At 39.6% G+C, this 12,316-nt stretch overlaps 1 protein-coding gene across 1 annotated transcript in view; it reads left to right on the forward strand.

Annotated features, from left to right (window-relative positions):
• LOC139381965 (tyrosine-protein phosphatase non-receptor type 13-like) overlaps positions 1-12,316 on the forward strand; it is a 96,751-nt gene that overhangs the window by 65,008 nt on the left and 19,427 nt on the right. Inside the window, 5 exon segments of the mRNA XM_071125849.1 lie at positions 86-207; positions 5,853-5,938; positions 11,261-11,397; positions 11,733-11,881; positions 12,037-12,127. Of these exon segments, the coding sequence (XP_070981950.1) occupies positions 86-207; positions 5,853-5,938; positions 11,261-11,397; positions 11,733-11,881; positions 12,037-12,127 (585 nt within the window).

A 12,316-nucleotide genomic window follows, 5' to 3' on the forward strand; every position in this document is an offset into this window, starting at 1 on the left:
AATCTGAAGTCCTCAAACCTAAACAAAATGTACTTAAATAATTGAGTTATACTGTATGTAATTTTGCCTGTGTGTTTGATTCCAGAGTTGACTTCAGATCCAGTACCTTATGTAGAGGAGGATGCCCCCCTTTCTCCCCCCCACCTCTCTCCTCCCCATCATCCCGCACACCGCCTGCAGGCCCTGACAGAAGGCATGGCTGGACAGGTAACACACACACACACCCACACACAAACTCACAGAGCTCTAAATAAAATAACATAAATGGTGGCACTGGTGCTCCCAACATTAGAAAGTTAGGAGTACCACATAAAATTTAGGAGCACCAGAAAATACAATTTCTTGTTGATTGAGACAGTCTTTATTGGGCCTATAATAATTCTAGTTATTGTAGTTTTCAAGCAGATGCTGTGCCCTAGAAACAAATATGTAACCCTGTAAAGACATTTGTTTATTATAAAAGCTAAAATCTTGATACAAATACCTGTCATTGAAATTACAAAGTGTAAAAAGCACTGTTTCCAATTGAGATGCATTACATTGAAAATTGTTCACTGCCTCTTTAAGAATGTCAGTGACGTTCTGAGTGACAACATGCAAATATGTCATTCATTAATTGCTATGATAATTGATCTCTAATTTCCATTCTTTCTGTGCCCCAAAATGCTTGGATATACTGGTAAAGTTGGCAGGTGGTTAGCTAGCTACCTATTGAGGTAACATGACTGAACAAGGTGTTAACAGCCTACAATTAGTTTTAAAACAAGATGGTTTATGACTGTAAAATGTGGCCCGCCAATTGAGATGCATCCAGCTGCAACGTAGATTATATGGGTCACAAATTCTGAACAGTTTGGGCTAGAGACAAGCGGTTTTCAATGTAGTAATTGTACAACCACCACGGTCACAAATCTGCACTCACTTTTTTTCTAGGGCACTTGGAAACAGCAGTACAGTGATGCTTATTGCAAATGCTTTTACTCAAATAGTATTTTACTAGGTGACTTTCACTTGAGTAATTTTGTATTAAGGTATCTTTACTTTTACTCAAGCAAGTATGACAATTTAGTACTTTTTCCACTACTGAATGTTATGTGTATGCTTGTCATCAGTAAGGACTTGGGAGTTTAGGATAAAAAGAAACAGAATAGAGCTTAGCATGAGCAAAACCCTAGAAGAATATCTGGATCAGTCTGCTTCCAACAGACAAATTCATCTTTCAGCAGGACAATAAACCTAAAACACAAATCCAAATATACAATGGAGTTGCTTACCATGACGACATTGAATGTTCCTGAGTGGCCTAGTTACAGTTTTGACTTGAATCATCTTGAAAATATATGGCAAAACTTGAAAATGGCTGTCTAGCAATGATCAACAAATCAAATCTATTTATATAACCCTTCTTACATCAGCTGATATCTCAAAGTGCTGTACAGAAACGCAGCCTAAAACCCCAAACAGCAAGCAATGCAGGTGTAGAAGCACGGTGGCTAGGAAAAACTCCCATGAAAGGCCAAAACCTAGGAAGAAACCTAGAGAGGAACCAGGATATGAGGGGTGTCCAGTCCTTTTCTGGCTGTGCCAGGTGGAGATTATAAAATAATATGGCCAAGATGTTCAAATGTTCATAAATGACCAGCATGGTCAAATAATAATAATCACGGTAGTTGTCGAGGGTGCAACAAGTCAGCACCTCAGGAGTAAATGTCAGTTGTCTTTTCATAGCCAATCATTAAGAGTATCTCTACCGCTCCTGCTGTCTCTAGAGAGTTGAAAACAGCAGGTCTGGGACAGGTAGCACGTCCGGTGAACAGGTCAGGGTTCCATAGCCGCAGGCAGAACAGTTGAAACTGGAGCAGCACCACAGCCAGGTGGACTTAGGACAGCACGGAGTCATCATGCCAGGTAGTCCTGGGGCATGGTCCTAGGGCTCAGGACCTCCGAGAGAGAGAATGAGAGAATTAGAGAGAGCATACTTAAATTCACACAGGACACCGGCTAAGATAAGAGAAGTACTCCAGATATAACAGACTGACCCTAGCCCCCCGACACATAAACTACTGCAGCATAAATACTGGAGGCTGAGACTGGAGGGGTCAGGAGACACTGTGGCCCATCCGATGATACCCCCGGACAGGGCCAAACAGGCAGGATATAACCTCACCCACTTTGCCGAAGCACAGCGCCCACACCACTAGAGGGATATCTTCAACCACCAACTTACCATCCTGAGACAAGGCCGAGTATAGCCCACAAAGATCTCCACCACGACACAACCCAAGGAGGGGGGGTGCCATCCCAGACAGGAAAATCATGTCAGTGACTCAACCCACTCAAGTGACGCACCCCTCCTAGGGACGGCATGGAAGAGCACCAGTAAGCCTCAGCCCCTGTAATAGGGTTAGAGGCAGAGAATCCCAGTGGAGAGAGAGGAACCAGCCAGGCAGAGACAGCAATGAGTCTTCAGTAAAGACTTAAAGGTTGAGACAGAGTCTGCGTCTCTCACATAGGTAGGCAGACCATTCCATTAAAATGGAGCTCTAGGAGAAAGCCCTGCTTCCAGCTGTTTGCTTAGAAATTAGAGGGACAATTAGGAGGCCTGAGCGTTGTGATCGTAGCATACGTGCAGGTATGTACGGCAGGAACAAATCCGAAAGATAAGTAGGAGCAAGCCCATGTAATGCTTTGTAGGTTAGCAGTAAAACCTTGAAATCAGCCCTTGCCTTAACAGGAAGCCAGTGTAGGGAGGCTAGCAAATGAGTAATATGATTTAAAAAATTGGTTCTAGTGTCACGACTTGCATCGAAGTTGGCTCCCCTGCCTGTTCGGGCGGTGCTCGGCAGTCGTCGTCACCGGCCTACTAGCCGCCACCGATTCCTTTTCCCCTTTTCTGTTAGTTTAGTCTTATGAGTTGCACCTGTTCCTATTTGTGATTTCTTGATTTGCTTTCCTTTTTAAGCTTGTGTAGCCCGCCCTTGTTTGTGCGGGATTATATTTTGTTCACATCTTGTATTGGAGGTGTTATTGTGCTCCGGACCATTGTTACCCTGTGTTTGGGTTGGTCTGTGTTTTCCGCCCTGTGTTTTGGGCATGACCATTTTGTGCCGGATTAAAGTGCATTTTTCCGTGAACCCTCTGCTCTCTGCGCCTGATTCCTACCATCACCTCCGAGTCATCCGTGACATCTGGTCAGGATTCTAGCAGCCGTATTTAGCACTAACTGAAGTTTATTTAGTGCTTTATCCAGTTGCAGTTACCAACGCTCTGGATAACATAACAGCCTAACCAGCTCTGCTATAGCGAGCAATGTTCAGTGAGCTGTTCCCTCACTTGTGTCTGGAAGTAGCTAGAAAGTTAGCTTGGGTGCCTGACTGCTTTTTAATCAGGATCGGTGTCCCGTTAGCAGGCACACAATTCAAATAAATAATCGTAAATATTATGGATTTTAACATTTAGGTACATATAAGTGTCTTATATCAGATGTAAGCTTAAATTCTTGTTAATCTAAATGCACTGTCCGATTTACAGTAGCTATTACAGCGAAAACATGCCATGCGATTGTTTAAAGACGGCGCCCCACATCAACATATTTTTCCACCGGCACAGGTTTCATACATTTACATATAAAGATTAAATATTCACTTACTTTTTGAAAATCTTCCTCTGATTTGTCATCCAAAGGGTCCCAGCTATAACTTGTAGTGTCATTTTGTTAGATAAAATCCTTCTTTATATCCCAAAAAGTCTGTTTAGTTGGCGCCATCGATTTGAGTAATCCACTCGTTCAATTTGCAGAGAAAGGAATCCGAAAATCTTTGTTTCAACAAGTCAAAATACATTTCTATTTAACCCTCAGATACCCTAAAATGTAATCAAACTATAATATTTATTTAGGAAATTTTAGCAGTTGCGTAATTTCTTCATGACGCATGCAAATACGGATTTCTAAGACTGTGTCCTTCAACTAAAACTATTATTTCTTATTCATTTTTGAAGTTACAAGCCTGAAACCTTGAACATAGACTGCTGACACCCTGTGGAAGCCATAGGAATTCCATCCAAGGAGCTCATTTTCAATATGACCTTTCTCTTGTATTTCTAAGAGGATGGTCTCTCAAAAAAAAAAAAACATTTCCAGGCGGAAATTGAGAAAAAAAAGGGCCTAGCCCTTAGAAGTTAAAATGTGTTTTGTATTATTATTATTATTATTATTATTATTATCAACAAAGCAAATACAAAAACAGAAATATACAAACAAGAGTACATAAACCTAACAGTATTACATATCGAGATGATACATTTTCAATTTGTCAAAAAGTTTTATGGTATGTATTGTTTTTTATATTTTAAACTATGTAAAGATGGGTTTGTTCTCCACACACTTCATTTTATGGATAAAGAATCTGCTGTGAAAAATAAACAAATTAACAATGTAAGTTAAATCAGGGTCCATATAATTTGGATCAAAATAAAACATAATGGCCTCCCGGGTGGCGCAGTGGTCTAAGGCACTGCATCGCAGTGCTAGCTGTGCCACCTGAGATTCTGGGTTCAAGCCCTCTGTCGCAGCCGGGAGGCCCATGGGGCGGCACACAATTGGCCCAGCGTCGTCTGGATTGGGGAGGATTTGGCGGGACAGGCGCAGTGCACGCTAACCAGGTCGCCAGGTGTACGGTGTTTCCTCTGACACATTGGTGCAACTGGCTTCCAGGTTGGATGGGAATTGTGTCAAGAAGCAGTGCGGCTTGGTTGGGTTGGGTTGTGTTTCAGAGGACGCGACCTTCGCCTCTCCCAAGTCTGTATGGGAGTTGCAGCGATGAGACAAGACTGTAACTACTACCAATTGGATTCCATGAAATTGGGGAGAGAAAAGGGGTAAAAAAAAATATGAATCATAAAAAATTAACATTAATAGTAGTTCATTTTATAATAAAATCTTCTAACGTACTCCAAAATCTTCTGACAAAACAGTCTCAAAATAAATGGTCAAGAGTCTTTGGGTCACAACCACAAAATACAAATTTGTAATCAATAGACATTTTGAATCTGACTAAAAAAGGTCAGATAAACCTTTAAAGAGATGGGTGGGGCTAAAGCTTAAAAGGGTGTGAACGATGCTGAGTGGGTGTAGACAAAGAAAGTCTCTCCAGTAGTAGTAGCAAAACATTCAAAGGCCATTTTCTCAAAAGTGAGTTTATAAACTTTAAAAGCAAAATAACTTCCCCATTGCTCTTTAACTGTAGTGTATGATATACCATTTCCTAGCTCCTAGTCTCTACTTTTATCCAATGTAAAAAACACAATTTCAAATTTTGCTACATGATTTGAGCCAGTCGGTCACATATATTGTTCTTTTCCAGGTGTGCAAAGCTCTTAGAGACTTACCCAGAAAGACTCACAGCTGTAATCACTGCCAAATGTGATTCTAACGTGTGAATACTTTTGTACTGTTGTAAATTAGATATTTCAGTACTTCATTTTCAATACATTTGCAAACATTTCTAAAAACATGTTTTTACTTTGTCGTTATGGGGTATTGTGTTTAGACCAGTGACACATCTCAATTTAATACATTTTAAATGCAATCTGTAACACAACAAAATGTGGGAAAAGTCAATATTTTCTGTATGTAACAAAATGTTTGCACTTTAGAGCCTTACACACATACACACCCACACACCACTGTAACATTGCAGTGTATCTTAAGAGCCACCTGTCACCTCACTCTCTTTCTCTCTCTTGTTCTCTCTTGTTCTCTCTCTTGTTCTCTCTCTCTCTCTCTCTCTCTCTCTCTCTCTCTCTCTCTCTCTCTCTCTCTCTCTCTCTGTGTGTGTGTGTGTTTTGTGTAGGAGAGCTGTACCAGTATACCCTCTCATCCGGCTTGTTGCCTGTCTAGCAAGAGTGTGGCTAACTTGCTGCATGAAGCCTCTGACAGGTAAGACTAATTTTATCCTCCTCTCTTCTCTTCCTCTGCTCCATCTGTCTCTCAATAACAATCGCACATTTGGGCCTGTACGATTTGGATTCTTAAAGCTAAATTCACTTTACTTGAATGATCAGTTTCAGACACAAAATAGATGTTTACATGATGAGTTAACTGCCATGTAAGCTCTGTGTATTAATATTAAAGTCATGTTTCAGTTGTTGTTCTCAAAGTACCCTGTGTACATCTGTAGTGCCAGACCACACACTGTTACTACACATTACTGTAGTGTAGACTGACTTTGACCACAAGGAGGGAGCAAAGAGTCACTAATAAAACACAAACTCATGTTTCCTATGATGATATAACCATATCACAATAGAATGTTCTAGTTGAATAGAAGTTGACTTGACTCTTAAAGGCTCTTCATGGTCAATCCGAACTGCAGTGGCCATACAGCATTTACTGCCTCCCCAAAAGTCAGAGCATTCATGCTTTTTGCACTTCAGGGAGCTGTCATTCACATCCAATACATTTTTCTGTACTGCGCTACTCGTAATGATTGAGGGCTAATCTCTATAGCCATCCAGTTAATTTCAAGCAACTGGCTCAATGAAAATACCTTACCTCTTCTGAGATGTTGGAGTTCATTTCCCGGTGCTTGACATAGGAGCTCAGCCAAGATAGCATGAAATAAAAAGACTGCCCTGTTTTCCCACCTGCATCTCAATACCAAATTTCTCAGCAAAATTAGCCTACATTTAGGCTATTGTTTATTTGTGTATTTCAAACAAAGTTGAAGTAAAAATTGGAGTATAATGCTTGTATGGATTTCAACCCCATTGTCATCAATCAACTACATAACAGTTAAAAACTACTTTGACTACCATAACCGATTTCTGTGTGCCAGCTATGCTACCAGCTTATACGAATGGGAGTTAGCATTTGGCAGTCACTTTTTCTAAACCTTAAAAGGGACAACTTCTAAATGCTATGCAGCCAAATATATCTAAATCGTATTTTAGTAACCACATTGTAGACCTGTGAGCCTGTTACAATACATCAATCATGACAGATTTGACAAATATCCACTGTTAGATCAGATGTGTTAAATGTGCGCCAATCCAGTGTCCTTCTATCTCCCATGGTCTGCATTCGATTGACCTATTTACTATTAATATGTATTAAACTTCATCTACCTTTTAATGGGATTTATTGAACATTGTAAACCTCCCATTGTTAAAAACTCCCGTGCTGAAGCTATGACTTTCAACATTCTATTCACTTTAAACAGTGTAACTTTTGATGCAGAACAGCTACTTTGACCACTTTCCCAACAACTTAGAGAAATACTTAAAATGTATGAAATCTTTGTCTTCTCTGCTATTCAGATCTGGAATAAGTACAGAATTATCTACTACCTATCAAGAGGTAGAGCTGTTTTAGTAACCGCATCAACTACTTTCATTAGCTAACTTCCTACTGTTGAATTAATTGTTAAAGACCTTTCAGAAATGTCTAATTATAGCACTGGGTGAGCACATTCTAAGCATTGTGACCTTTGACACAAATCAGCTACTTTGACCACATTCCCATAATTTAAAACAAAACTTAAGAGTGTATGAAATCCTTATCTACTTCTCTGCTTTTCAAATATAAAATCAAAACAATACAGCTGTAACTGCATCAACTCCATTTTTTTCAACTTTTAGAAACAACTGAATTTTTGACCACTTTCCCAGTACTTTAGACAAAAACTTAAAGGGTATGACATCTTGATGTACTTCTCTGCTATTTAAATCTGGAATAAGAACACAATTATCTTCTACCAATTAAGAGTGTCGTAACTTTACTTTAACATCAATCTGAAGACTTATTTATCTAATTAACTAACTATATTTAATTGTTACCAGATTACATTAATGTAACAATTATCTCATTAGGATCTGGGGCACCATGAAAGCAGTTCTTTAAAGTGTTACCATCTCTCGAATTAAACTCTAAAATGTCTTTAGCTATCACATCTATAATCAGTTAACTTATTAATCATAACCTCGTATCATATCATCACTCTGAACAGTTGTAACCTCCTTGCTTCTGCAAAAACCTGAGCCTTACTTATGATTCAGTACTACACAAATTGGTTTAATTATTTATTTACTAGCTAATTAAATGGGAACACGGGATTAACATACTCACGTTGCATCGGTTATTGACTTAATATGCTGAAGACAGGTCCCTCGCAGAATGACAACAATATGGCTGCTTGTTAAAGAAGATATGGAGAGAGAGAGGGACAGAGACACTTAGCATTAGTACATTCAGAAATTATTGTCACTTACAGTAACCATATACTTTGCAGGAAAAGGGCAGTTCCGGCAGGCTGACACACTTTCTGATCTCACTCAGTGGCGGTGACTACACACTTTGCAAAGTCTTAAAAAAACAATGACTTCTTATAGCTAATCAAATCACATCCCACTCTGAACAAAAACACGTTCATAATTTGTAATAATACATGCTCAAAGCACAGTAAGGAAACTTTATACATGTAGTGGGTATCCTGTCCAAGTTACAGTATTTCCTTTATAACATTCTAAGCCTGAGACGATGAGTAAACATTATGACTTTTGATACAAATCAGCTACTTTGACCATTTCCCAACAACTTAGACACAAACTTGGAGGGTATGACATCTTGGTTTACTTTTCTGCTTTTCAAATCTAAAATCAGAACAGAAATCAAGAGTGACCTCTGTTTTAATAACCACATCAACTATTTTTCATCTCAACTTTTACAAATAACAGACATTTTGACCATTTACCAGCACTTTTGACACAAACTTAGTGGGTATGAAATATTGATCTTACTTCTCAACTATTCAAATCTCAAGCCAGAACACTTCTTACAGTACTAGAAAAACAATTTTAAAGAGATGAAGCAAGGCACATCATTTTACTTCATGTAAAATTACCATCTCGTTTGATATCAGATATAATAGCAGCTTTTCTAGACCGTATTTGGTCCCGCTTAAATTACATGCAGCTTATAAAGCCTTCATAAACTCTACATAAATGTGTTACAAATCATCTATAGCCATATGTCATTATAAAGGGTTCATACTTTTGGCCTAACTTTGTGACATAACCCCCAATGTCAAATCTGACATAACCCACTATGTCAAATATGACATAAACCTGTGCTTCATAAAGGATTACATATTGGATTCAATTCCCTTGACAACCCATACGTAAGAATGTATTCACGCATGACTGTATGGTACATTTTATGAATTATATTATATTTCACTAAAACATTTTTAGGATGGCCCAACCTCTTTCCCACTAGGGTGCATATTCAATATTGGACCTGATCTCAACTTCCCCCAAAATGTTGGTAGGGCCTTTTAAAATCAGTTGAAATGTTTTGCCTACTTCTGTTTTTTCTAATATTCCGTTTTCTTGGTTTTGGTTTTCCAGGTTTCGGTTTACCCCAATTTTTTCACAACAAAACAACAGCATTTGATTTTCTGTGTTTCTTGCTTAAACCACATCAGGGGATGTCTTTTGAGGTCTGGAAACAATCTAAGAAACATCGATTTTTGAGTGTACTTGTCCTTTAATTCAGTGAGCATGCCCTGCACTGTTGTTTGGTTAGCAGATTTTCTGTAATGCAGTAAGCGCACATTGAATGTGATTCGGCCGCCAATGGAATGGGTGGAGGAAAAGGCCACTCCGTATCATTCAGACCCCCATGAAATGTTACCATACAGTACATTCTACAGACCCTACTGAGTATTCACTACAATTATTTTGCTGTTGCAGAATGAGTTATTTCTCTAAGCCAATATGTATTCCATATACAGTGATTCGCATTGTCTTCATTTATTTGACAATGGAACATGTTTTAAAACAGTCATTTAATGCATGTCACTTAAATATGAACAAATATAAATCATTGTTAATGTTTAGACAATTATTTTACATATATCATGAATAGTTATTGACACTTTTCTACTATTACGTGGGGGACTTTTAGTTAGATTTTGTATTTTAATCTCGTGACCCAAAAGTACTTTTTTTAGTGTTGTTGATGAGACACTGATTTTTCCACATTTTGTCACGTTGCAGCCTTATTCTAAACTATATTAAACATTTTTCTTTTTTCAGCAATCTACAAACAATAACCCATAATGACAAAGCGAAAACAGGTTTAGACGTTTTTGCAAAATATATCTTTTTTTAAACAGAATTACAGCATTACAGCATTATTTACATTAGTTTTCAACCCCTTGGAGTTTGCCAAAATTCACCTAAAGACTCTCAGACCATGGGAAACAAGATTCTTTGGTCTGATGAAACCAAGATTGAACTCTTTGGCCTGAATGCCTTGTGTCACTTCTGGAGAAAACCTGGCACCATCCCTACGATGAAGCATTGTGGTGGCAGCATCATGCTGTGGGGATGTTTTTCAGTGGCAGAGACTGGGAGAATTGTCAGGATTGAGGGAAAGATGAATGGAGAAAAGTACAGAGAGATCCTCGATGAAAACATGCTCCAGAGCACTCAGGACCTCAGTCTGGGGCGAATGTTCACCTTCAAACAGGACAATGACCCTAAGCACACAGCCAAGACAAAGCAGGAGTGGCTTCGGGACAAGTCTGAATGTCCTTGAGCGGCCCAGCTAGAGACCGGACTTGAACATATCTGGATTGACCTGAAAATAGCTATGCAGCAATGCTCCCCATCCAACCTGACAGAGCTTGAGAGGATCTGCAGAGAAGAATGGGTAAAACTCCCCAAATACAGGTGTGCCAAGATTGTAGTGCCATACCCAGGAAGACTCGCTGCTGTAATCGTTGCCAAAGGTGCTTCAACAAAGTACTGAGTAAATGGTCTGAATACTTATGTAAAAGTGATATTTCAGTATTACATTTTTTATGAATTTGCAAAAATTTCTCAAAACCTGTTTTTGCTTTGTCATTATGTGGTATTGTGTGTAGATTGATGAGGGAAAACAACGATGAATACATTTTAGAATAAGGCTGTAACATAATTTGTTTTTGAAAAAGTCAAGGGGTCTGAATACTTTCCGTAGGCACTGTATGTGTTATGATTGACCAAAGGTGTCAGACTTTACAGTAAGTACATCGTCATATGATACAAGGCATTTAAGTATGTGTTATGAATGATCGAAGGTGTCTCACTTTAAACAAAGTATTACAGGACACCACATAGTGTCAATAAATAGGTTATTAAATGGTCTGGTCTGACCCCTACAGAAGAGTAGGAATGGTCTCATCCCTGACCCCCCCCCCCCCCCCACCCCTTCCAGGAACCAAATCTCTGTGACGACATTGGGCGAACCCATCACGGGCAGCAAGAACAGCCAATCAGACGGCTGGAGCAGCGTGGATGAGGATGATGGGGCGTTTGAAGCTAATGGTCAGGAGACGATGTCACCTTCCTCAGGTACAAGGCAGGGCCACCGGTTCAAATCCCATTTTTTTTTTCAGCAAGGGCACTTAACCACTAAACTGCTCCAGGAGCTCTTGCATCATGGCTTTTTCTTTTTCAAGCACTGTTAAATGGTTGGTCTACAAAAACCTTACTACAGGTAGCCTAGCGGTTAAGAGCCTTTGCTCTAAAGTCCGCTGGTTCGAATCCCCGAGCCGACTAGTTAGCAAACTGCCGATGTGCCCTTGAGCAAGACACTTAACCCTAATTGTGCCTGTAAGTCGCTCTGGATAAGAGGGTCTGCTAAATGACTAAAATGTAAGAACTGATTCCCTCCCCTCTCTCTCCAGGCCCATCTATAGTTTCAGAAGAAGAGTTGGCCAGCCTAGCCATGATCAGTCCAGCTAAAACCAGTCAATACTCTGGGCCCAGAGTGAAAGCCCTGATACAGATACTACAACATCAACTAGACCAGCAAGAACTGGTCCGAGAGTTCATGGTAGGTATACAGTTTGTGTTCCTCATACACATACACATACACGCACGCAAACACACACTAATGAAGTATGCTAACCATATCATGCACGTTGGTCTGCCTTTTCAATAGCAGAAGCAAACATTTTCAGTTGCTGTTATTTGTGTTGTTTGTTTTAGGCCTTGGAGCATCTACAGCCATTTGTTAACGGTCTGGTGGGGAAAGCTCCTGAGAACCGGGAGAGGAACCTCTACCGGGACATCCTGCCCTGTAAGTTCTGTTAAACTAGTTAAACTACAGTACCTTTTACCCTGCTGTGTAGTCTGCACTAGAACTATCTAATCTGGGCTGGGGCTGGAGAGAACAGCTGCGGGCCAAATTGACACAAGACGTCTTAATGTCATCACTTTCTGGTTGTAAGATTACAACCCAGTGGTCCTTGTTGCAACCAGATGAAGA

The sequence above is a fragment of the Oncorhynchus clarkii genome, chromosome 23 (assembly GCF_045791955.1).
Source record: "Oncorhynchus clarkii lewisi isolate Uvic-CL-2024 chromosome 23, UVic_Ocla_1.0, whole genome shotgun sequence".
NCBI lineage: Eukaryota > Metazoa > Chordata > Actinopteri > Salmoniformes > Salmonidae > Oncorhynchus > Oncorhynchus clarkii.